Source organism: Salarias fasciatus, unplaced genomic scaffold (assembly GCF_902148845.1).
Source record: "Salarias fasciatus unplaced genomic scaffold, fSalaFa1.1, whole genome shotgun sequence".
Lineage (NCBI taxonomy): Eukaryota > Metazoa > Chordata > Actinopteri > Blenniiformes > Blenniidae > Salarias > Salarias fasciatus.
In genome coordinates, this window is record NW_021941392.1 from 200610 (window position 1) to 227773 (window position 27164).

The 27164-nt window shown below is 44.5% G+C and overlaps 1 protein-coding gene across 1 annotated transcript; it reads right to left on the minus strand.

The window, feature by feature from the left end:
* LOC115385575 (zinc finger protein 664-like) lies at positions 1-26658 on the minus strand. Its single transcript, XM_030087638.1, has 4 exons — positions 26650-26658; positions 25952-26536; positions 21000-21007; positions 1-867 (listed from the first exon to the last, which is right to left on the minus strand). The coding sequence occupies exons 1-4, from the start codon at positions 26656-26658 to the stop codon at positions 225-227; spliced, it is 1245 nt and encodes a 414-aa protein (XP_029943498.1). The 3' UTR covers positions 1-224.
* Positions 26659-27164: the final 506 nt, after the last annotated feature.

The following is a 27164-nucleotide window of genomic DNA, read 5'->3' on the forward strand; positions in this document are numbered from 1 at the left end:
CACACACAAACACACAGACAATGTGTCAGATTCAGCTTCTTTTTTATAGATCATTCGTGGTGTACAGAACAATGTCATCTGTAAAGAAACTGATCAACGATCAACACGATTGAAATCTTTTACTGACAGAACTTCACCACCGTGACTCAGGACCACTGCGGACCCCTGAGGTCCTCGGAGGTGAACAGAGGACCACCAAGGCCCACCTGGGACAACCAAGGACCTCAAGGGCCCTGAAGGCTCCGTGGTAATGAAGTCTGTGATGATGAAGACAGCTTGACAAAAGCTTTGTGCTGCGGAACCCTGCCCACCAGGCTCTCGAAGCGGTGGCCCAGGCGGTGGAAGCGGCGCTCGTTGCCGGTGGCGAAGGCCTGTCCGCACAGGTCGCAGCCGTACGGCTTCTCGCCGGTGTGGACGCGGAGGTGGATCTTCAGGGTCTCGTTGCAGGAGAAGCCCTTTCCGCAGACCTTGCAGAAGGCCCTCTTGCCCCCGGTGTGGACGGCCTCGTGGAGGTGCAGCTGCTGCTCCTGGGAGAAGGTCTTCCCGCAGGTCTCACACCAGAATGGCTTCTCACCGGTGTGGATGCGGCGGTGGATGGTCAGACACTGCTTGGTGGTAAAGCGTTTCTCGCACAGGTCGCAACCATACGGCTTTTCGCCAGTGTGGATGCGGCGGTGAACAGTCAGACTTGACTTGATGTAGAAGCCTTTGCCGCAGTCCTCGCACTTGAACGGCCGCTCCCCCGTGTGGATGCGGCGGTGCACCGTCAGACTCCGCCGCACGCTGAAGCTCCGCCCACAGTCCTCACAGCTGAACGGCTTCTCGCCGGTGTGGGTGCGGACGTGGATCGTCATGGAGGACGGACTGCTACAGATCCGCCCACAAAGGTCGCACTCGTACTTCTTTCTGCCTGGAAGTCGACCACGTTTCTTCTGAGGACGGACTGAGCTGGAACCCTGCAGAGACAAGAGGACAGAGACATAATTGCTCAGCACCACAGAGAAGTTTCTAAGATGTCAGGTTAATCACACCCAAGCCTCGCCATCGGAAGATAACTATTTTTCCGACCATTACCATCGTTTCATGGCGAGACGTTTCACACCATGTCTGATCCTCTCTGGTCAGAAACTGCTGATTCTTAAGCCCCTTTCGCACTGACCAAAAAACCCGTTTAAACCCGCTAATTAATCGGCTCATCATGGCAGTGTGAAAGTGTTCACTCGGCATTAGACCCGGGTTTTTCAACCCTGCAATCGACGCAGATTTTTAGCGGGTTGCTACTATCGGCTTTTTAGTGGGAGGGGCAAAAGGGAGTGTGAAAGGCAGACGCGAGTCGACGCGGTAATTTACGTGATGACGTCGACGCGCGGCTCGCCAGCAGGCAGTTTAGACTTGGGTCTGCAGGCAGTGTGAAAAGATACAAAAGGTGATTAGCAGGTCGAAAACACGGTTCGACCCGCTAGTTGCAGTATGCAAAGGGTATTACAGAAGCTTCATTCTGAGAATCAGAACCATCGTGGAAACCCTGTTGGTTTAGGGTTTCCAGGCTTTACTGTAATACTATATTTTGACCTATTCTTACCTTTTTAAATACTAAACTTCAAGGATTAGGGTTAGGGAAATAGAGCCGTTGTAGCAATTTTCATAATAAATAACCTGTTTCTTAAATAACTTTCATAATTAATGTTATTTTGGTGGTCTAATGTTGAAGTAGACTAAAGTAGACAAAATGGAAATGTTTGCCAGAAAGGTAGTAGACGAAATCGGAGTTTTGGTGTAGACGAAATGGGAATTTCAGAGTAGACGAAATGGGCATAAACCGTTTTGGATTAACTGGTTCCCGTGTTAACGAGTGACGGCGGAGTTCTGTGTGAACAGCAGATGTTAAAATAAGACTCGCAGAAGACTACATTCATAAATTTACTTTGACTGTAGACGTTCGCTGGAACGATTACCAAGTTTCAGTTGTTTTTTCAACATCTGTTGGTCACAAGTTAACACCGACACCAGTTAGTTCAAAACATCGGCAGGCTTAGCGGAGCCCTGGTGCTTTACACCGGGCTGAGCCGCTGGGCGGGGTGGTATTCCGGCTGGGGGAGGAGCTCTCTGAGCAGCGTCTCATGGAGATGTTGGAACATTATTTGAGCAGATATCCAGCAGATAAAAACACTCTGCTCGGCGCTGAGGACTGCAGCTGCAGAGCTAAAGACCTGAAAGTTCCTCGAGAGACTTTGTGTGCATGCCACAGCAGGTGTATAATCCGCTTCACCCACGGTCCTTGTAAATGCAGATTGATTGCGGATCTCTTTGTATGACGTCCATGAACACAGATGCATTTAACAAGATTGTTTTCACTTGGATTGAAAAAACATTCATGACTACGTTTACATGCAGCTAAAATTCGGGTTCAGGTCAATATCTGGGTTTCTGAAACATTAGGAACACCCCGTTTACATGCTGTAACAGACAGAGAGTTACCCCGTTTACAAGTCAGCACATTCAATCGGGATATCCCTTTCCAAACCACGGCGCACGTCATGCTGTTCTCAAAACAAAACAGCTCTGACCGGAGCAGCTTTGTGTTGCCAGATTGGGTAGGGTTTCCGCCAAAGCAAGATTCTTTTTTTGAACATGTTGGATGGGTTGATTAAATGATTATGTGTTTATGACGTGTTTTTTTTAATCATACAAATACGGTTTTAACGTGCATTTTCAATTGAGATGGAGATTTGGGCTGCTTTCTACGAGTTTCAGATTTTTTTACGGGCTAGATCGACAGATCTGGCAACCTCCTCCACTGGTCTGCAGAGGCAGACAGTAGTGCTGCAGTGACTCCGTTCTGCAGACGGAACGCAGACAGAACGGTTGTTCTGTTGTACATGATTTTTCTGCAGGCCGTACAAATCGCCGACTTTCAGAAGGAAGCATGTGCGATGTGCGCGCTCAGAATAACAGTTCGTATCGTGCGTTACGGAAGCCTCACACGGACAAAAGTGTGGTGAGTTTTGCACCTACTCGTTGCTGGACTCAAAAGACCATGATTCATTGCGGATGGGAGCAAATGAGCTTTTCCAGGTTTTGGCGGGTGTTTACATGGCCACGCGCTATTGGGTTATTGCCATCATTCGAGTTTGAAAAGGGTTTGAAAAGGGTTATTGGCTGCATGTAAACGTACTCCATGTAAACTGGGCCATTGTCTTCCAAAGACAGTTTTCAGCTGGGTGTGAAGTGAACCTGGGGAGGCGATGTGTCTCCTAACAATGTATGCGTATTGGGGAGAAGCCTTTACCGTGGGAACAGACGCCACATCTCTCATGACCAAAGTTACGCTGAATAGAATTTTAAATCTAAAAACCTTTAAGGGCTTTATTTGAGTAGTTCAGATACAGAGTTTAAATTCTGGAGTTAAAATCACAGTATTTGTGAGCAGGTCAATATGAAATAATGAAACTTATAGAGTAGGTGATTCAAGCATGGCAATGTTTAATCAAATTTCAGTCAACATTTAATTTCTTTGTCTATGATCTGGTTCTCAAGACAAGTCAATCCTGTATTTTTCCAGTCTAATCTCGATTCGTGTGGGTCAGGCCGGTTATAAAGTTCTGGGTATTTTAGAGACTTAAACAAACAAATAAACAAAACTGAAGGAAAAAGAAGAGATTTCTGCTGTGTTGGTTACTGTTACTGAACCGTTACTATTCCAGTGTTTAATTAATTTTTTTCAATTTAGATTCTCTCCCTCTCTATGACATATATGGTCAAATCAAGCTGATAGAAAATGCAAAATAGTGAGGCAGCCATCGATTTACTCCCCAGTCCTCATCTTAAAAACATGGAGCGTTATAAATCATTAAAGCCTAAAACCAGAAAATTCCACATTGCAGACATGTCAAAAATTCCTTGGGGTCCGAAAGTCTTCAAAAAGTCACACAACTTCTCATGTAGTGTTTTTTTGTCACATCACTGAAAGTTCTGTCTGCACTGTGAGACTGACTCAGGGTTCTGAACACTGAAGAGAGGAGAGAGAGAGAGAGAGAGAGAGAGAGAGAGAATACCTGAATACCTGAGCACTGTGGTGACCGACCCACAGCTCAGGAGATCCCTGACCAGGTACCGGCACAGACAGACCTGGACCCCCGAGAGGACAGACTGTCCCCCCACTGCACACAGGGTCAGGTGGAGACCCAGCTGTCTGCCCCCTGTACCAGGATCTCAGGGACCCCTACTTCCCCCTCTTCACACACACACACACACACACACACACACACACACACACACACACACACACACACACTGACTTTCAGAGCAGGCCTGACATGCTCAAACTGCCATACCTGCTCGGGGAAGTACAGCAGTGTGCAAACAGCTGCCAGGTTTGTGCACGGCTGCGACGGGAGACAGACTGAAAAACTGAAACCTCCATGAACCCGAGGAGGGGGACAGACCGGGACCAGGACCAGAACCAGAACCAAGACCATCTCATCCTGTGAATGAGGCTGTGTCCCAGCACATGGAACTGCTCCTGCATCAGTGAACACTTTACAGCCATATTGCACACTGGTAATTTCAGCATGTATAAAGTACAAAAGAGACAATACATTTTCTTTTATTCTTTTAATTTTTTTCCTGCTTTATAGTATTTGCACGGACTTGCACTGTTTTCACTTCAGTGAAGTATATTAAACTGTTAATATTATGTGCTTTTCTATGTAACGCTTTGGCAATGTGAGTGTGTGTTTGTCATACCAATAAAGCTTCTTTGAATTGAATTGAGAGAGAGAAAGTCTCACGTACCTGCAGCTCCTGCTCCTCCTCATCTTCCTCCTGTTCCTCCTGCTCCTCCTGCTCCTCATCTTCCTCCTGCTCCTCATCTTCCTCCTGCTCCTCCTGCTCCTCCTGCCATTCCTCATCTTCCTCCTGCTGCTGTTCTTCATCTTCCTCCTGTTCCTCCTGCTCCTCATCTTCCTCTTGCTCCTCCTGCTGCTGTTCTTCATCTTCCTCCTGTTGCTCCTGTTTGATCAGAGTTTTAAGCTCCTGATTCAGGTCCAGGTCTTCCTGCTTCATCCTGGTCTGGATCTGGTCCATGAAGTCCAGCAGCTCTGGGTCCTGCTGTTCCTGCTTCACTCGGTGGTCCCGGCTCATGAGGTCCAGCAGCTCTGGGTCCTGCTGTTCCTGCTTCACGGTGGTCTTGCTGTGGTCCATGAGGGCAGGTCTTCTCACTCTGAGAGTGTGAGTGTGTGTGATCACAACTCTGACTCGGAAGAACAACTCAGAGCAACGCAGAGAGCCAATCACACAACAGGAGCGTCTTCACCCCACCCCGAGGAACAGTGTGTGTGTGTGTGTGTGTGTGTGTGTGTGTGTGTGTGTGTGTGTGTGTGTGTGTGTGTGTGTGTGTGTGTGTGTGTGTGTGTGTGTGTTGAGGGGGTGGGGCTGAATGGACAGAAGGGGGTGGTCACGGTGGCTCAGCAGAGAGCAGCAGGATGTTGTTAATGAGGGAGGAGGGTCGTCGGCGAGCAGAACAGTTGAGAGGAATGTTTGTAGCTAATCATAAAAACATGGTATCAGTCCTTCTTTTAATTAATTGGTGTAGTGTATGCAACTTCCCAATGCATCACCTTTTTTTCATTAAAGTAGTGTAAATGACCTTGTTAAGGTTTATTTTATTTTGAAATCATTCATGGAGTTCTTGTGTATAAGGTTCAAGTAATTATATAGTGAACGCCTTTATTTTGAAGGGCCCAGAGCGCAGAGATGTCGTAAAGTGGTAGCAACTGCCGAAAATTGTCACAAAAAGTATGCAGAGGCAGTCAGAGAGCGCGAAGGTACAGAAAAGGTGTGCTCTATGGTTAAGAAGACGATAAAAGCTGTAAAATGCATTAAAGAAGACTGCATATGGATCCTTAGCACCCGGTTGACGAGGGAACAAGGTTGGTGTTAATGTTTATTGTGTAAATGTAACTTATCATGCTTTGTGGAGTTTGAATGGACTGCTTAAGTGATAGTTGTAACAGTTTCACTTATTAGACGGTGCCCATGTTCATCAGTTGTGATTTCTATATTTGATTTCATAGTTAAAAGGGCAAAAACATACCGTAAAAGAATGCTAATTGTGTTTATTTCATGTTTTTGTAGCTCTTACGGTGTATTCACATGCACGGCCGTGAATAAAGGTTGTGAAACATCAGTTTTGAGAGACTATCTTTTCAACGCGGGATGCTACAGTAAGAGCTTGACCCAAGCTGAGACGAGCTTCTCTTCAAGGCTGCAGAAGAGCCCAGCATCGCCTCATGCTCAACATGGAGACATCCGAAGAGGAAACGGACTGCGTAGAAGCTGCCCAGGTCAATAAGGAGGAGGAGTTTCTTCACGCTGCTCGTCAAAGAAAGCCTACAGAAAAGATGCAAGCACATCAAGAAGAGGAGGCCCGCAAAAAGGAAAAACGGCTTCTCAGAGTTTACGACGAATGGAAAAAACAAGTACGTACAACACGAGAACAATTAAAGGGAGACATACCAAACAGTAAAATTGCCTCACTCATGGACAGCTTAGAGAAGGAAAGAGACAATGTCATAAATCTGTATATGGAAATCAGGCAACACATTACTCCCTCCAGTGATAAAAGGCGACTCATAGATGCCTGTGAAGCAGTGACCAGAGACATTATTAAGGTTGCACATGAAAGACTCTCAGGCATTGATGACTACGATGGTGCCAAAGTGAAAGTCCGTCTCCGTGAGCTTCTTAAACCAGACTATGCTCAATCCATCTACAGTTCCTCTGTCACGGCCTCGAGTGAACACTCTGCTAAGTCAGTAGTCGCTGCGAAGAGAGTAGAGGCTGCAGCAGAAGTAGCAGCTAAGGAGGCAGAGTATGAAGTGTTATTGGAGGAGGAAAGACAAAAGGAGAGGATTCAACTTTTGGAGGAAAGGCAAAAAAGGGAGCTTGAATCTCAAAGGCGAGAGTTAGAAAGACTGAAGGCTGAAAAGGAGTTAAAGGCTGCACGTGCCAGACTAATGACTTATGATCAAGAGATAAAGAATGAGAGCAGTGCTCATTCTGTAGACATAACCAAAGCAGCTCAACAGACCCATACAGTTTCTGCTCCCATCCAAGTTCCAGACAGTGATATGTCTGCACCACCTCCACAAACTGACGTCCTTCACTTAGCCCAAGCAATACAGGACAGTATCTCCATTAACAGACTGCCAATGCCAGAGCCTTCAACATTCACAGGTGACCCGATACAATTCATTGAGTGGAAGGCTTCATTTACTGCACTCATTGATAAAAAGAGCATCTCAGCTGCTGACAAACTGCATTACTTAAAGAAATATGTCGGAGGTTCAGCTCGCAAGACACTTGAGGGCATCTTCTACAGAAATGATAGTGATGCTTACAAAGATGCATGGGAACGCCTCAACCAAAGATACGGACATTCATTTATCATCCAGAAGGCGTTCAGAGAAAGGCTGGCAAAGTGGCCAAAAATACAAACAAAGGACTCTACAGGATTTAGGGCATTTGCTGATTTCATTCAAACATGTTATGAGGCCCTGCCCCACATCGACGGATTAAACATTCTCAATGACTGTGAGGAAAACCAAAAGCTTGTTCAAAAGTTACCAGATTGGGCTGCTGCAAGGTGGAATCGACAAGTCACTCAGTTCATGAAAGAAAGTGGGAGGTTTCCAAGTTTGAAGGACTTTTCAGAATTCATGTCCTCTGAAGCGGAGATTGTGTGTAACCCAATAACATCATTCCAGGCTCTCCACACTACAGACTTCACCACATGCATTGGTAAAAGTTACCAGAAAGAAAAAAGGCCCACCTTAAATGTTCTCCACACAGAAACGGTAACAGAAGCTGAAAATGCAAAACAAAAGTCAACTGTCAAACCACCATGCATGCTCTGTCAAGACAGCGGACACAAGCTTCACAGCTGCCCTCAGTTTAAAGGCAAATCACTTGATGAACGAAGGAAATTCATAAAGGAAAGAAAACTCTGTTATGGCTGTCTCAAACCCGGTCACAGTGCAAGGGACTGTCGCTACAGGCTTGTATGCGAAGTATGTAAGAAAAAACACCCTGCCTGTCTCCATGACTTCAACTATGATAAAGATAGATCAACTACAAACCCATCTCAAAGCAACACAGATCAGGCTGCAACTACCATGTCTCTCAATGCAGAACCCAACGAAAACGTCAGTACTTCAATGATTGTACCAGTATGGGTTTCATCAGAGCAAAATCCAGGTACTGAAAAACTAGTCTATGCACTGTTAGACACCCAAAGTGATACAGTGTTCATTGATCAAGATGTGTCAAATAGTCTCAAGGCTAAGTCCACCCCAATAAGGTTGAAACTCACCACAATGCTTGGTAAAGATGCTGTTGTCCCAAGTAAACGTGTCTCAGGTCTCAAAGTGAGAGGCTACAACTCCTCAGAAATGATTGAACTCCCTTCTGCTTACACTAAAGACTGTATACCAGTGAACCACTCTCACATTCCAACATGTGAAACAGCAAGGCAATGGAATCATCTGAAAGAAATAGAAAATGAGATTCCCCCACATTTAGAGTGTGAAGTCGGCTTGTTAATTGGCTACAGCTGTTCCAAGGCACTGGCTCCAAGGCAGGTAATCTTAGGAGGTGAAAATGAGCCTTATGCAGTCCGCACAGTATTGGGGTGGAGTGTTGTAGGCCCAACATCATCTCACAATGACACTTTGAGCATGTCCACTGTGTGTCACAGAGTTACAGTGAAAGAGCTCCCCCTTGTGGCCCCAGCTGATGCACTCAAGGTCCTCGAGTCGGACTTCAAGGATGATAACAAGGACAACAGGTCAGTGTCTCAAGATGACATACTGTTCTTGAACACATTAAAAGAAGGCATTTACAAAAATGCAGAAGGACATTATGAAATGCCACTTCCATTTAAGGAGAGACCACACTTACACGACAACAAACAAATGGCCATTGTGCGACTTCAAAATCTCAAAAACAAACTATCAAAGGACCAAAGGTACAAAGAGCAATACACCAAGTTTATGAGTGATGTCATAGAAAAGGGCGATGCTGAGGAAGTGCACAGTGAAGCAAAGGAAGGAGAAAAGTGGTACATTCCTCACCATGGGATCTTTCATCCTCAAAAACCAGACAAACTCAGAGTGGTCTTCGACGCTTCAGCAAAATACAAAGGTAACAGTCTCAACGATCATTTGCTGTCAGGACCAGACTTGCTCAACAATCTCAATGGGATTCTCATCAGATTCAGAAAGCATCAGATTGCATTGTTGTGTGACGTGGAAAAAATGTTCCACCAATTCCACGTGTATGAAGCAGACAGAGACTATTTGAGATTTCTGTGGTGGAAAAATGGCAACCTGAACACTGATCCTCAAGAGTTTAGAATGAAAGTTCATCTTTTTGGTGCCACATCCTCGCCAGGGTGCGCCAATTACGGCTTCAAACATCTTGCTAAAGAAAATGAGACACAGTTTCCTCTCGCTTCAAGGTTCATTATGAAGGATTTTTATGTGGATGATGGTGTCACCAGTACTGCAAGCGTCAAGGAAGCTATTCAACTTGCTCATGAGTCTCAGACACTTTGTGCTTCAGGTGGCCTCAGACTTCACAAGTTTGTCAGCAACAGCAAAGCAGTTTCGGAAAGCATTCCAGCATCGGAACGTGCCTCTCCACAGCAAGCATGCGACATAGCCTTCAACGACTCTAAACTGGAAAGGGCGCTTGGCATTCATTGGCACATTGATTCGGACACACTCAGATTTCGTTCTCGTCCCAACGACCAACCTGCTACAAGGCGTGGCATCCTATCTATGGTTGCATCTCTCTATGACCCCCTGGGATTCATCTCACCCTTTGTTCTGACAGGCAAAAGAGTGCTCCAAGAGACATGCAAACAAGGAACAGGCTGGGATGATCCCCTTCCCAGTGAACTAAGGCCAATGTGGGACAATTGGAAAAGTGATTTGGAGAACTTGGAGAAAATAATAATACCACGCTGTTATGTTCCTAAGGACTTTGGCCAAACAGTAAAAACAGAGTTGCATCATTTTTCTGACGCGAGCTCATACGGTTATGGTCAGTGTTCTTATTTGAGAAATGTGAACAAAGATGAAAATGTGCATTGTGCTTTGGTTGCAGCAAAGACCCGAGTTGCTCCTCTTAAGGTAACGACAATTCCAAGACTGGAACTGACAGCTGCTGTTGTCTCCATTACTGTGAGTAATATGTTAAAGGATGAGCTTGGACTGACAGAGGTGGATGAGTATTTTTGGACGGACTCAAAGGTAGTTTTAGGCTACATTAATAATGAAGCCCGCCGTTTTCACACATTTGTCTCCAACAGAGTCCAAAAGATACGGCTCAACAGCTCTCCCCAGCAGTGGCGATACGTTCCTACCGAGAAAAACCCGGCGGACATCGCTTCCAGAGGCTCAAGTGTGAGTGAGCTCATGACATCAGACTGGTTCAAAGGGCCACCATTCCTATGGGACAAAGAAATACCTCCACCTGCAACCATTGACACAAATGTACCACTCGGAGATCCAGAAGTCAAAAAGGTACACACACTGAACACTCTCAAAACAAAAAACAAAGGTTTGTCAGACAACTTAGCGAAGTTTTCCTCATGGTACAAGGCTACTCAAGCTGTAGCTCGACTCATTCGCTGTGCCAAAGGAGACAAAACAACGGGCCACAGTACAGTGCAAGAAAGACAGAATGCGGAAAGTGTCATTCTAAGGGATGTACAAGCAAGTGAATATGCAGAGGAGATAAAGATGCTCAAAAACAGAAAGGCACTTCCTCACAAAAGCAAACTGTTTCATCTGGACACGTTTGTTGACAGTGATGGACTCCTTAAGGTGGGAGGAAGACTCAAAAATGCATCATTCTCCTCCACATTGAAACATCCTGTTATCATTCCAAAGGGTCACCATATCACTCAGCTGATAATCGCCCATTGCCACAGTGAAGTGCAACACCAAGGGAAAGGACTGACAATCAACGAGATCAGATCAAATGGATTTTGGATACCAGGCATAAACAAAGCCGTGGCAAACTTTCTGCATCAATGTGTGAAGTGTCGCAGACTCAGGAGAGGCACAGAGGAACAAAAAATGTCTGATCTCCCAATACAACGTTTAGATCCATCACCACCTTTCACATTCTGTGGGATGGACTGTTTCGGTCCCTTTCTGACAAAACAAGCTCGCAAAGTGCACAAACGTTACGGACTTCTTTTCACATGCCTTTGCTGCAGAGCAGTGCACATAGAAATGGTAGATGACATGACGACAGATGCCTTTATTAATGCACTGCGTTGTTTCATAGCCATAAGGGGAGCAGTCAGTGAGATAAGGTGTGACCAAGGAAGTAACTTTATTGGTGCAAAAAATGAGCTGCAAGAAGCCTTGAAACAAGTGGACTCAAACCGCATTACCACATTTCTTGCAGAGAAACAGTGCAATTTCAAATTGCACACTCCTCATTCAAGCCATACAGGAGGAGTGTGGGAGCGCCAAATCAGAACAGTTCGGAACATTCTGCGTTCAACAGCTTCCCTCTCATCAGGCAGAATGGATGACGCATCATTAAGGACATTCTTTTATGAGGCGATGGCAATTGTGAACAGCAGGCCTCTTACGGTGAACAACCTAAATGACCCAAACAGCCCAGAGCCACTGACCCCAAATCACCTGCTGACTATGAAGTCAAAGACAGCCCTGCCTCCTCCAGGTAAATTCATCAAAGAGGACATCTATGCACGTAAAAGGTGGCGGCAGGTGCAGTACTTATCAGAACAGTTTTGGTCTCGGTGGAAAAGGGAATATCTATCCAACATTGCAACAAGACAAAAATGGCACACTCCAAGAAGAAACCTGAAAGTTGGAGATGTGGTCTTGGAAAGGATGGACGATTTACCCCGCAACGAATGGAGATTAGCACGAGTTATGGACACAGTTACTGACAAAGATGGACTTGTGAGAAAGGTAAAGCTTCGCTTTGGAGAAAAGAAGATGGAGAAAGGACAGTGCAAAACATCTATAGTGGAACGCCCGGTGCAGAAACTGGTTTTGCTTCTTGAGGCTGCTTAATTTCATTGTGCGGCTCAATGTTGATTCATTTGGACTATGATGTTTCATTGATTTACTGATAACATGTCATTTCTTCATTAGAAAATCATTATCACCCCCATTTGGTTACCAGTAAAGCTCTAATGATTTGGTGGGAGTGTAAATGACCTTGTTAAGGTTTATTTTATTTTGAAATCATTCATGGAGTTCTTGTGTATAAGGTTCAAGTAATTATATAGTGAACGCCTTTATTTTGAAGGGCCCAGAGCGCAGAGATGTCGTAAAGTGGTAGCAACTGCCGAAAATTGTCACAAAAAGTATGCAGAGGCAGTCAGAGAGCGCGAAGGTACAGAAAAGGTGTGCTCTATGGTTAAGAAGACGATAAAAGCTGTAAAATGCATTAAAGAAGACTGCATATGGATCCTTAGCACCCGGTTGACGAGGGAACAAGGTTGGTGTTAATGTTTATTGTGTAAATGTAACTTATCATGCTTTGTGGAGTTTGAATGGACTGCTTAAGTGATAGTTGTAACAGTTTCACTTATTAGACGGTGCCCATGTTCATCAGTTGTGATTTCTATATTTGATTTCATAGTTAAAAGGGCAAAAACATACCGTAAAAGAATGCTAATTGTGTTTATTTCATGTTTTTGTAGCTCTTACGGTGTATTCACATGCACGGCCGTGAATAAAGGTTGTGAAACATCAGTTTTGAGAGACTATCTTTTCAACGCGGGATGCTACAAGTAGAAAGATTTCACTGAACTTCAAAAAAAAAAAAAAAAAAAAAGAAAAGAACGAGAACGTGGAGATATTTTACAGTTAACAACAGCAAATGTTACCAGGACGTCTTGAAAAGATTTCAAAGCTCCAAAGGATGTGACTTCTGAAAATCCCCTCCATGTTGCTAAACCTGTACAGTACGTCTACAGCTGGGAACAAGAGATCCATCTGATGTCTTTACTCTGTCACAGTCAGCTGACGTCCTCTTTCTACATTTATTGACAGTACTGTCTCTCCTCCACTGCTGGGAGGAACACTGAGTTTGGATCTGGAGTCAGTCATCTTTCATTCCACCATCAGCAGATCCAGGATTTCCGTTTTCTTCTGCCAGCTTAGCTTCAGGGTTTAGATAATCCCACATCATTCATGTCATCAGTGTTTTCCATCATTATTAACACATGACTGTGGAGAGCTGCTGTATTGTACTGTACTGTATTAATTATTTTTTTTCTGAATGATATTGAACAATACATTTCAAACAACTGTCATGTTCCTCTCTAATCATTTGCTGTAATATTCCTGTCTTAATATTCATAAAGGAGTTGTTAGTTTATTTCTGTAGTTTTTTATATTCATTCTCATCAGCTTCAGTTCTCAACACAGTGGTTTTTTTTTTTTTTTTTTAGGCATTATGTGAACCATGGTGTGTCAAAATATGTTTTACGATAAGCATATTTCTTTATAGAACAATTTCTGTAAAGTTTTCAAGTTAAACTCTCTCTGTAATTTTTTTTTTTTGACTTCTCTCCCTTGGAACCAACTGATACTGTTAAATATTTCGGTGTATGGTTGGAAAAAGACCTCTCCTTTGAAACACATATACACAACTACTAATAAACTCAACTATAGTCTCAGAACATTGCATCAATCTGTGAGCTGTTTTAGTTATCAGGTAAGGACAAGAAAAGCCAATCAGGTACTGCTACCTATTCTTGACTGTGCAGATGTTTTCTATTTTAATGCGACCTCCACCTGTTTACATTCTCTAGATGTGGCTTCTGACAGAGTCCGCTGCCCCTACAGGACACACCACTGCCTTTTATATGAGAAGTTGTCTTGGCTCTCACCGTCTGCTAGAAGAAACTATCACTGGTTGCTGTTTATCTTCAAATGCATTTACTTTGACTATCCAGAATATTTAAAGCAATGTCTTGTGCCGTATCATACTCCGTATAGCCTCCGACACACAGATCAGGTTTATTTTACAGTTCCGAGAACCAACAGTGTTTACAGAAGATCTGCCTTCAGTGTGAAAGCTCCTCAAGACTGGAACAACCTTCCTCCTCATACCAGATCAATAACTTCTCTATCAATGTTTCGACATGCCGTTTACAGTCATCTTCGAAGCTTCTGTAACTGCTATTAGTTTCTTCATGGATGGGTCTTTATTGGAGTGATGTCATAAGTGCAGTATGGGAAGATGTACAAACAATGATTTGGAGGCTGGTTGAACATTGAGAGCAGGTTTGTGTGTGTGTGTGTGTGTGTGTGTGTGTGTGTGGGGGGGGGGTGGGGGTGGGGGGGGGGGGCTGTTTATTCCGTTGCTTTTTGTTGTTCCCAGTTTTGATGTTCTTGTTTTTGTGGGATTTCGATTTGTTGTTCTGACTTTGCACCTGTACTATTCATTTTCAGTTAATGTGGAGATCCCCCTCAATTACGAGATGGCTCATCTCAAGGGGCAATACCTCTGTTTAAAATGTAAATAAATTTACATTTGTGTTTGTGTGCGTTATCTTCAGTTTAAACTGTTCTTCCTTAAACGTTTCTTCACTCTTTAAAACCATCAGCCTGTATTTGTTTCCTCTTTCTTGTACCAACTGTATCACAAAACCGATAGATGATCTTTAATGTCTTGTTTGTTACTGACTTTACATGACTATTTTGGCTTTATTTTGTTGTTTTTTACACTTTAAGATGTTCATGAACGTGAAGTCCACTGCAAATTAGATGTATTATTATCATTAGTAGGTTTGTAAAAGTGTTATCTCAGACTGTGCTGCTATGACAGGTAATTCTGGGGCTTTTAGGGTGAATTGTATTGATAAACTGTTGCAGGTTTGTGATTATTTACCTTAAGCATACTAACGTTATAACCTCCACAGATAAAGAACACCTTCAGAGTTTCTTCAGCTGGAAGATGTCTCACTTAGAACCTGGTCTTCTATAGGTGCAGCTCACAATTCCATGTTCTTTTTTTCTTTACCAGATAGATTTCTACTCTAATACGTTCAAATACTTCACCCACTACTTCTGTCACATCCTCCACCACTTCGTACTTCCGGTTTCTGTCCACATATGCAGCCGCTCCTCCATCAATCTTCCCCTCTTCAGTACCCGAGCTCATTGTTGGAAATATGTATTTTGTTTGATTGTCATTGCTAAATGCTTTTATTGAAAACTAATAAGAAACTGAAAGTTGGATGAGTGATCTGCCTGCATTCTTCAAAATGCTGACTGGATGCATCTTATCTATGCTGGCTGAGTGTAGGTTATCCTTTTTATGTTGTAACTGCTGCATCTGTTGCATTGTTTCCAAACAAACAAGATGATGAAACTAATCTTATCCCAAGAAACACTTTTAATCCCCACCCTGTGTTTGTGAATAAAAGCTGTGAGGAACTGCAATGGGCAGAGAAAAGGAAGCGCATATCCATTCAGGTTAAAGTCAGCTCTGTCCTCAGCACTGATCCACGTTGGAGAGATGGCAGTGATACTGAAAGGCGGTCTGAACTGACCGACATGATGATTGATTTGGTTTGTGTTTCTGTTTCTGAGATCACAGCCCTCTAACTCTATAGATATAAGTTAGGCTTGTCAAAAATAACGCGTTAATTGCGTTATTTAATTTATGTAATCAATCTCATTAAAATTTTTAACGCAGTTTAACGCATGTGCATCATGACAAGCCTCACCTCTACCAGCGGGTGGCGGTAGTGCACCGGCGTGGAATGCAAGCTGCCTGCAAGCTGCCAGCAACCGGAGAAGAAGAAGAAGCCTCACCTCAGCCTCGGCTGATCGAGAAGCTTTCTCGGCACTACAGACTGTTTATCTGCTCCTATATTACGGATTATTTAGAGAAAATTAAGCACATATACTGTCAGTACATTATCATTAAGTATTAAAGTTTATTTAGCCTTTTTTTTCTGTTTCTGAATCGCGGGGGCGGCGCCGGAGCGATCAGTTACTTTCACTTCTGTCTGCAGACCTTCTCCTCCCTCCAGACAGAGTCTGCTCTCTCTTTCCACGAGTTTTTCACTCTTTCCGTGTCTTTAAGTGGAGCCATCAGGCTGGAGCTCCGTCTACTTTCACTTTTACCGTCATGTTTTGTCTGCTGCGCGGATCGGCGCGGACCCTAGCGGACAGGAATTCATGACGATTTTTACGTCACGCGGACCAACGCGCAACGCACACCCACGCGGACATGTGAAGCTTTTTTTTTTTTTTTTTAATTAAACCAAGGCAACATCAACAGTCGTACAAAGAGGTACGAAAAGTAACACAAAAAGTCACACAAGATAGAAAGAAAAGAGCAAATAAAATAAAACTAATAAAATAAAAGGGGTCTGTCCACATGAATGTCTAATGGGTTAGGGGTTGTCCATGAGTTTGATATCTTCAATCATGTTAGAAAGTTTCACAGCAGTCCGTTTTTTCACATGTTTCAATGATGAGAAGAATAGAGACATTTCTTTATGAAACACATTAAAAATAGGTTTAGATTTTAGAAATCTGCATTTGTGTATGAAAAACATGTCTAGCAAGAAGTTATTACCGTATTGGCCCGAATATAAGACGATGTTTTTTTCCAGAGATTGCATCCTCAAAAGTGGAGTCGTCTTATAATCGCGGACTTACGGTAGATCGTCAATACGCATCCGCGCCGCTAGATGGCGCCAAAGTATCACTGACCAGAGAGCGCGTGGAGTGATGAAATGAGATCAAATGATCTGATGAAAAATGGCGGATCATCTGGAGCAAAGGGGCTCAAACGCTGGACAACTGTGCAAAGAACAGAGGCAAAGTTATGATGCCAACTTTAAACTGATGGTGATCAACGCAGCAGAGTCATCAAACAACTGCCAAGCCGCCAGGAGATCTGGTGTAGCAGAGCGCCGCGTTAGATATTGGAGAGCACAGAAAGAACACCTACAAAATGCTAACACGATGAGAAAAGCTTTCCGTGGTCCCAAGAGCGACGCTTCAGAGAGATTGACAGGAGGGTGAGTGAATACGTCTCTGAAAAACGGAATGAAGGAATGCCCACCACCAGAGCCGTGATTCAGCTGTAGGCACTGGAAATAGCTAACGAGCTCAAAATCCCGCCCACCGAGTTCAAAGCGAGTCTCGGCTGGTGTAAGAGAATGATGCGGAGAAATGGATTAGCGTTGAGACGCAAAACAAGCCTTGCTCAACGCTTGCCCTCTGACTTCAGAGAAAAACTACTGTCATATCAGCGGTATGTGCTTGGGTTAAGAAAGAAACATCACTACCCCTTGGATCAGATGGGCAACGCTGATCAAACACCTGTTTATTTTGACATGCCATCACACGTCACCGTGGAAAACAAAGGAAAGAAATCCGTCCTTGTCAAGTCGACTGGTAATGAGAAAAGCAGGATTACAGTGATGTTAACGTGCCTTGCTGATGGTACAAAACTGCCCCCATATGTGGTTTTAAGAAGAAAGACAATACCCAAAGAGCCCATGCCACCTGGAATTATTGTTCGTGCTCAGGAAAAGGGCTGGATGGAGACAGAGCTCGTGGTGGACTGGCTCAAGGTTGTGTTGGGCCGACGGCGCGGGGGGCTCAGAAAAACAAGAAACATGCTGGTGTTGACTGAGCACTTGACTGAGCCTGTCAAAAAGCAACTACGCTCTATGAACGGAGACCTAGTGATCATTCCAGGTGGGATGACAAGCCAGCTACAGGTGCTTGACGTTGTCGTAAACAAGCCATTTAAGGATAACCTGCGCAAGAAATACACAGAGTGGCTCCTGTCTGCAGATCACGCACTGACGCCGACTGGAAGGATCCAGAAGCCTGCTGTACGTTTGCTCTGTGAATGGGTCCTACAGGCATGGGATGCTGTTTCATCAGAGAGCATCATCAACGGCTTCAAGAAATGCTGCATTTCAAACGCAATGGATGGCAGCGAGGACGATGTTTTGTGGGATGAGGTGGGGCCCGCAGAACAACGTGAGGAGGACAGGAGTGGTGAGAGCGACAGTGAGCCCAGTGAGGCAGAAGATCTCTGTGAGTAATGGACTGTAGTCTATTCTGAAAAACATATGATGAGCCAAAGGACACTCTGCACTACTGTTTATTTAGTCTGACTTGTTAATGTTCTTTATTAGCACTTGACTTTGATGTTTAATGCAATTTATTGCACTGTTATTACTTCAGTAATGCACTACTATTTTGTTGCAGTCTAGAATTTGTTCTTTAGACTGAATTGTTAATGTTTATGAAGTTGAATAGAACTTTAATTTGATGATTATAAAGTTATTTTTATCATTCATGCAGTTTTGACCCCTTGATGCCTCTTATTTGTTGCTTTTTTTATTTTGAGAAAAAGAATATATTTTTTATTCAGTACTATAGTAATATTGCTTCATCTTATATTTCTTGAAATGTTATCTCAGTTGGGAGTTTGAGTTGATAATAATTGTATAATAAAAAGTTGTTTTGTGAGTGACCTTATTGTCTTCAGCATTTTTTTTTTTTTCCACAAAATGATCTTTGAAAAATAGGGGTCGTGTTATAATCGGGGTCGTCTTATATTCGGGCCAATACGGTAATTACAAATCCATACAAAATATTTTCACATTCAAAAGCAGGAACTGGTACATACTTAGATAACCAGTGATGGAAGTCATCCCAAAAAGCTTCAGAATACATACATTCATAGAACAAATGATCTGTAGTTTCAGTGTGTTCATTACAAAAGGAGCAGTTATTATTCTCAAAACCAAATCGCGGACATGTGAAGCGTGGACGGGCAGCAGACAGAAGAAAGCAATATGGAGGGAGATAAGCTGGCTGGCCCCATGGATTCTACTTGTTTGATTAAAAAACTGTTGAAGCATTTTTCTGTTCTCCACAAAAAGGAACACTGGCTAAGAATGTCCTGTTTAATTATGCAACAAAAAAGTGTGGTATCTCTTATACTTTTCTTGTGGTACTACATTTGTTGGGGCGACAGTAGCTCAGTTGGTAGAGCTGGTCGTCTTATAACCGGAAGGTTGGCAGTTCGATCCCCGCTCCCGCAGGTGTAAAACTGTCATTGTGTCCTTGGGCAAGACACTTCACCCACGTTGCCTGGTATGAAAGTTGTGAGAGTGAATGGTTGGTGGTGGTCGGAGGGGCCGATGGCGCAGATTGGCAGCCTCGCTTCCGTCAGTCTGCCCCAGGGCGAGCCATGTCGCTGCGTTTTCCCGCACTGATGGTGTCCCACGTTGATGATATCATCAGCGCGATGGAGCAAAACGAAAGTAAACAATGCAGCGGAAAACAGTCCCTGTTACCTGTAGACGAATCTCCTGTTCCCCACAGATCAGGGGAAGCTCTCTGGTCTCGCTATCTTGCCACTGCTGGGTCATGTTGACGAAGGAAATCTCACGCTGTGTCCAGAAACAACAACTAGCGCGCTAACTTAGCCGCGCTGAGTCGACGTCATCATGTAAGTTCCCGGATGTGTCCCTCCCACTAAAAGCCGGTAGAAAGCTGACCTGGGAATTTACCAGGTCGATTGCAGGGTGAACGACCCGGGTTGAAATCCCGGGTCAAACATTTTCCCACTGCCATGACTTAGCGGGTTTAAACGGGGTTTTTTTGCCAGTGGGAAAGGGGTATAAGTCAGTGCTCGAATATCCACAAGAGGAACTTACTGTCGCAGTTGGAGATTGATGAAGTGCAACAAGAATGGGTACCAAGACCCAGCACCTCACCCACGGTACAAGATGCTACATCAAGGGGGAGCCAGGACGATAGGTCATACGAGATTGGATACCAAGCCCCAATAACAGAGCTGAACACAAGAGCAGCTGGCCTGAGAGAGGTCGTCCTGGGGGAACTCAACACCCTCCTGGCAGCCAAGGCTAAGTAATAAAGTAATGATAAAGTACCATCGGAATCTCTACTGGAAGATGTGAACACAGCACTGCTAACTATCCCTACCAGCACCATCACTGAGACCAATCAGCTCATTTATGCAACAGCGACAGTCATCCTAGAGATTCTTGGCTACAAGATGAACAGCATGAGTAGCCGGAGTAACCAAGAACCTCCATGGAAAAGAAGGCTAGAGGCAAAAATCATGGCAACACGGAGAGAAGTCAGCTTCCTTGCAGAACTAAGCAGAGGGGTGAATCTCAAGAAAGAACAGCCCAAGAAATGCAGAAAGCTGTCAATAACTGAGGCACTGGAGACTGCTAAGCAAAGACTCACAGCCCTAGCTACCCGCCTAAAGAGATACACGAGAGAAGTGGAGACCAGCAGAATAAACAGGGTGTTCTCCAACAATCCAGCTAAGGTCTACTCTCAGTGGCAGAGTAGTAAGACCACAGCAGACCCACCCAGGGCTGAGACTGAGCAATACTGGAAGAGTATCTGGGAGAAAGATGTGTCACACAACACCAAAGCCCAATGGCTGGCAGGGTTGCAGGCAGAGCACAGCAACCTCCCAGAACAAGACCCAGTGGTAATTACAACAGCAGATGTACAGGCAAAAGTGGCCAAAATGAACAACACCTACTGGCTTAAGAAGCTAACTGCACTCCATGAACGCCTTGCAGCACAAATGAACCAGCTGCTAATATCGGGACCCACCCAGAGTGGCTAAACCAAGGTTGGACAGTCCTCATCATGAAGGACACCCAGAAGGGAACAATACCATCAAACTACCGGCCTATAACCTGCCTCAGCACCACATGGATGCTCCTATCAGGCATCATAGCAGCCAAGATAAGTAGGCACATGGATCAGTACATAAGCAAAGCACAAAAAGGGATTGGCAATATCACCAGGGGGGCCAAACACCAGCTACTGGTTGACAGGGCAATCGCCCAAGACTGCAAGGCCCGCATCACCAACCTGTGCACTGCCTGGATTGATTACAGGAAAGCCTATGACTCAATGCCACACACGTGGATACTGGAGTGCTTGAAACTGTACAACATCAACAGGACTCTAAGGAGGTTCATTCAGAACTCAATGGGGCTGTGGAAGACAAGTCTGGAGGCCAACTCAAAGCAAGTGGCACAGGTGAGCATCAAATGCGGAATATATATATATACCAAGGAGATGCCCTGTCCCCCCTGCTGTTCTGCATAGGCCTGAACCCCCTCAGCCAGATCATTACCAAGAGCAGCTTTGGATACCGGTTCAAGAGTGGAACAACTGTCAGCCACCTCCTCTACATGGATGACATCAAACTGTATGCCAAGAATGAGCGTGACATTGACTCCCTGATTCACCTCACCAGGATATACAGCAATGACATCAGGATGTCATTCAGACTGGATAAGTGTGGACGAATGGTATCTAGAAGAGGGAAGGTGATCGCAACTGAAGGAGTTGAATTACCTGAAGGGAACATAACAGATGTGCAAGACAGCTACAAGTACCTGGGGATCCCACAGGTAAATGGTAACCAAGAGGAGGCAGCTCGAAAGTCAGCCACAACCAAATACCTACAGAGAGTAAGACAAGTCCTGAAGAGCCAGCTGAATGCCAAAAATAAGATCCAGGCCATTAACACCTACGCCCTACCAGTAATCAGATACCCTGCTGGCATAATATCCTGGCCACTGGAAGAAATGCAAGCCACTGATAGCAAGACAAGAAAGCTCCTTACAATGCACGGAAGGTTCCACCCTAAGTCCAGCATACTGAGGCTATACACCAAGAGAAAGGAGGGAGGCCGAGGACTAGTGAGTGTCAGAGCCACTATCCAGGAGGAAACCAAGAGCCTCCATGAGTATACCAAGAAGATGGCCCCCAGTGATGATCTGCTAAGTGAACGCCTCAGACATCAAAAGCCCAGTAAGGAGAAGCCAGAGGAGCTATCATGGACAGACAAAGCCCTGCATGGCATGTACCACCGACACGTTGAAGAAATGGCTGACATTGAGAAAACATACCAGTGGCTGGAAAAGGCTGGACTGAAGGACAGCACAGAGGCACTAATCATGGCTGCACAAGAACAGGCCCTTAACACAAGCTCAATAGAGGCCGGGATCCACCACACCAAACAAGACCCCAGGTGCAGACTGTGCAATGAAGCCCCAGAGACAGTACAGCACATCACAGCAGGGTCTATGATGCTGGCAGGCAAGGCATACATGGAATGGCACAACCAGGTAGCGGGCATCGTGTACAGGAACATATGTACCGAGTATGGACTGGAGGTCCCAGGGTCAAGATGGGAGACACCTCCAAAGGTGGTCGAGAACAATCGAGCCAAGATCCTGTGGGACTTCCAGATCCAGACTGACAAGCAGGTGATGGCCAATCAACCAGAAATAGTGGTGGTGGATAAACTGCAGAAGACAGCTGTGGTGACAGATGTAGCAATCCCAAGTGATGGAACATCAGGAAAAAGGAGCACGAGAAGCTGGAGAAATACCGAGGGTTGAGGGAAAAGATAGAGAGAGTGTGGGGTGTAAAGGCGACAGGGATACCAGTAGTGGTTGGGACACTGGGAGCAGTAACCCCCAAGCTGGGAGGATGGCTCCAGCAGATACCAGGAACAACATCTGAGAGCTCTGTTCAAAAGAGCGCAATCCTAGGAACAGCTAAGATCCTGCAGAACTCTCAAGGTCCAAGGCCTCTGGTAGAGGACCTGAGCTTGAAGGAGACAGACACAATACCGCAGGGGTGGCGAGAACACAGTTTTATATATATATATATATATATATATATATATATATATATATATATATATATATATATATCAGTGGTGGGCCGTCAGGGCCTGCAAAGTCTTCTCTGCTGGCCTAAAAATTATCTGAATTACAGACTGATGTAAATTATATTTTGTCCATAAATAATTAATAAATGATTCCAAACGGTATGCTCCAGTTCCTTTCATAGTTTTCCCGTGGTTGTGCTGCTTCCAGACATGTTTTTTTCATATTAAATAATTTAACCAATCAGATTTCAGGCATCATCTGTTGCTAGGGTCAAAGAAATCTGCCCGAGGCCTTCGCTATCCGTTCCCGATGGCGCAGTGAAGTAAAGTGAAGCGTCAAACAGACAGCTACTTCAACCAATCAGACAGTTGCTTCAACCAATCAACAGTTGCTTCAACCAATCAGACAGTTGCTTCAACCAATCAGATTTCGAGTTGGTGAATCAGCGCCTTCTAGCTTCTAACAACCGCATATCCAGGCCCTCTGATTTACATTCACCAAGAGATACAGTAGGGGGCGGTATGCACCTAAGTTGTTGGTCGCCTCCCGCAATTATTCCAAAGAAGAAGAAGAAGAAGCCCTGAAGAGAAATAAAACTTACGCCAGAAATACCACAGGGCAGCTGGACTTTCAGCCCTGGCTTTATGGAACTGAAACGCACGGATAATCTATATGACAGAGCAATTGAACTCTTTTTGAGGAAGGAAAGGAGGATGTATTTTGTTTTCAAATAATCGGGATTTTGGTGAGTAAAATGTTCCTCTTTTCCTAAATAATATTGCTGTTTTATTAAGTTGTTGATGCTCATTGTATGTGCACAGATGTAGTAGGAGAATTGTGCACTTCAGCAAAGGCATTTATTCTGGCTGCACAAGTATCTATCTGCTGTGCAACAACTCTTTATGTGCATATCTGCATAATAAGATTTTTTTTGTAGACAAAATAGTTATTGAGAGGTGGATTGGTTCAGGCGGATCTGTTCTGAAGGCCTTAGTGTGAAATGCACGGTCCGCCACTGATATATATATATATATATATATATATATATATATATATATATATATATATATATATATATATATATATGTATATATATATATATATATATATATTAGGGCTTTCGCGGTAAACCAGTATTGACGATAATCATGGTATTAAAAAAATGAAATTTCAATATCGTGTTCAAAATGCGCACATGATCATATCATAAAGAGGATCTAGTGCCACTTGAAACGTCTTGAAGTGTATTTTGAAAATCCGCTCCTGTTCTTCCGCCCTGCTTTGTCTCCCTCCTGCAGCACCCCAGCCTCTCCCCCTCCCCTCATATATAAACACAGCAGAGCAGCGGTAGCGGCACGGCTCCTAGCTAGTGTGGCTCCCAGTTAGCGAGCGTCACGAGTGAATTAAACATGTCGGTGGTGGCCGACAGCGACAGCGAGACGCTCTATCCTAACCCGAAAAAAGTGTGTTTAGCCACACTGACTGCACATTGATGCAAGCCGGGTAGTAGTGGGGCCCCATTAGGTAGGTTCCAGACGTGTCATTGTAATGTGTCCGGGGGTTTCAAGTTGTGTCGCTGATATCCGCCGTCTTCTCCGCCGGCCCCCTTCCAGCAACTAACCGGTGAGTACTCGGAAAAGGGCCCCATGCGGGAGATTTTCGACACGCTGTCGTTGCAGCGTCCGTCTGTCAGCCGTCCCTCGGGGCCCCCTTCAGCTCGGGACCCTAGCCAGTGGCGCCTCTGACTGGAGAGAAGCAGCTGCTGCTCATTCCGCCTCGGAGTTAAACAAACAAACAAACAAAAGTTCTCGGCAGTGTGGTGGTGGTACAGGATTTCACCCCAACAGGGCCCGTGGGTTTTCATAACCCACCAACCCGACGTAAATTATGCCTCTGCTGTGGATCCTCTGTTAATCAGTTCATCAGATTTTAATTAGTTGAGTGTAACTACACTTTTTGTATGCATTTGTACAGTTACTGTTCTCTTATTGTTTCAACACCTCATTTGACAGGTATTCTGAATATAATTCATCTAGGAAAAGAGAGAAAACAAACAAAAATAAAATTAATGATGAATCTGAATGTTTGTACCATTATTAGTTAAATTTTTGCTGATATCGGGATAATATCGTTATCGTGATATTTTTTGCCCATGATAATCGTGAAGAGAAAATTCGATATCGTGACAGCCCTAATATATATATATATGTATATATATATATATATATATATATTAGTGCTGTCAATTTTAATCGCAATTAATCCATTGAGGTCTGCCAATTGGGTCAAAGAAAAGAACTGGAGGATAATAGTGTTTTTCCTGACATTGGGACTGATTTATGAGGATTAGATTCTTCATTGCAATTAATCTCAACTTTAAAAAAGTTAATTGTTGACAGTTCTCCATTAATTAATCACGATTAATTGCGATCAATGCCATTAAAACTGACAGCACTAATATATGTATATATATATATATATATATATATATATTTATATATATATATATATGTGTATATATAACTTGCAACTTCATTGGGTCAAATGTACATTCACAGTGGCCGAAAATTTACACATCTTTGACCTTTACCTTGTTCTGACGTGTTCATGCCCAGCAAATTAACACTATTGTAATGAAATACTTACATTTATATGTCATAGCTCCGACTCCCGGCTCGCACTGCTGCTCTTCCGCCGCCATTTTGCTGGAGATTCGCTATGCACGATGGGTAATACTGAGACGCAAAGATAACTTTAAAGTCAAAATAAACCAGCCACTTTTATTTCATTGTCTACATTTTCATTTTGGAATCAGGTGTTTACACTGTCTTCTTTCTATAGATCATTCATGGTGTACAGAACAATGTCATCTATAAAGAAAGTGATCAACACGATTGAAGTCTTTTACTGACAGAACAACACCACTGTGAGTCAGGACCTCTGAGGACCCCCGAGGTCCTCTGAGGTCAAAGGAGGACCACCAAGGAGCACCTGAGACTATCAAGGACCACTCGGGCCCTGAAGGCTCCGTGGTAATGAAGTCTGTGATGACGAAGACAGCCTGACGAAGGCTCTGCGCTGCTGAACCATGCCCGCCAGGCTCTCGAAGCTGTGGCGCAGACGGTGGAAGCGGCGTTCATTGCCGGTGGCGAAGACTTGTCCGCACAGGTCGCAGCCGTATGGCTTCTCGCCGGTGTGGACGCGGAGGTGGGCCTTCAGGGTGTTGCTGCCAGAGAAGCCCTTTCCGCAGACCTTGCAGAAGGCCCTCTTGCCCCCGGTGTGGATGAGCTCGTGGATCTGCAGCTGCTGCTTCAGGGCGAAGGTCTTCCCGCAGGTCTCACACCAGAATGGCTTCTCGCCGGTGTGGATGCGGCGGTGGTGGGTCAGCTCCGTCTTGATCCTGAAGCCCTTGCCACACAGGTCGCAGCCGTACGGCCTCTCACCGGTGTGGACGCGGCGGTGGATGGTCAGACTCGTTGTGGTGATGAAGCCCTTGCCGCAGTCCTCGCACTTGAACGGCCGCTCCCCCGTGTGGATGCGGCGGTGCACCGTCAGACTCCGCTGCACGCTGAAGCTCCGCCCACAGTCCTCACAGCTGAACGGCTTCTCGCCGGTGTGGCAGCGGATGTGGATCTTCAAGGTGGACGGACTGCTACAGATCCGCCCACAAAGGTCGCACTCGTACTTCTTTCTACACGGAAGTCGACCACGTTTCTTCTGAGGACGGACTGAGCTGGAACCCTGCAGAGACAAGAGGACAGAGACATAATTGCTCAGCACCACAGAGAAGTTTCTAAGGTTGTCAGGTTAATCACACCCAAGCCTCAACGTCGGAAGATGACTATTTTTCTGACCATTACCATCGTTTCATACCATGTCTGATCCTCTCTGCTGATTCTTACAGAATCCCAGTTAGCTGGGATTGGAAAAAACAAATATGGGGAAGTTGTTGACTGGTTCTACAGACCATAACGATGTTGCCTACAGGTTTGAGAGACTTCTAACCAATGTTATCGTAAATAGAGAAACCGATGCTGTGAACGATGCTGAAATTAAATTCTGGACCGAAAGCATTCATGTTGTGGACATTCAACCTGGTGCTTTGCAGTGTAAAATACCATTTCTAGTACTTTACAATCCAGGCTGTCCTATGTATTCCAGAAAATTGTAAACAAACTGTCTTAAAAATCCCTCTTTACATGTCAGTGTCATGTAATAACTTTGTACACATTGTTCATGGACGTTGTCTCAATTGTGTTCAATGTGGCACATCTGTCTAAACCAGGGAAGGGATACGGCCCGCACCCTCACTCCGTACAGCCCTCAAATTAATTTTTGAAAAAGGAAAAAAAAATTGTTTTTGCCCCCC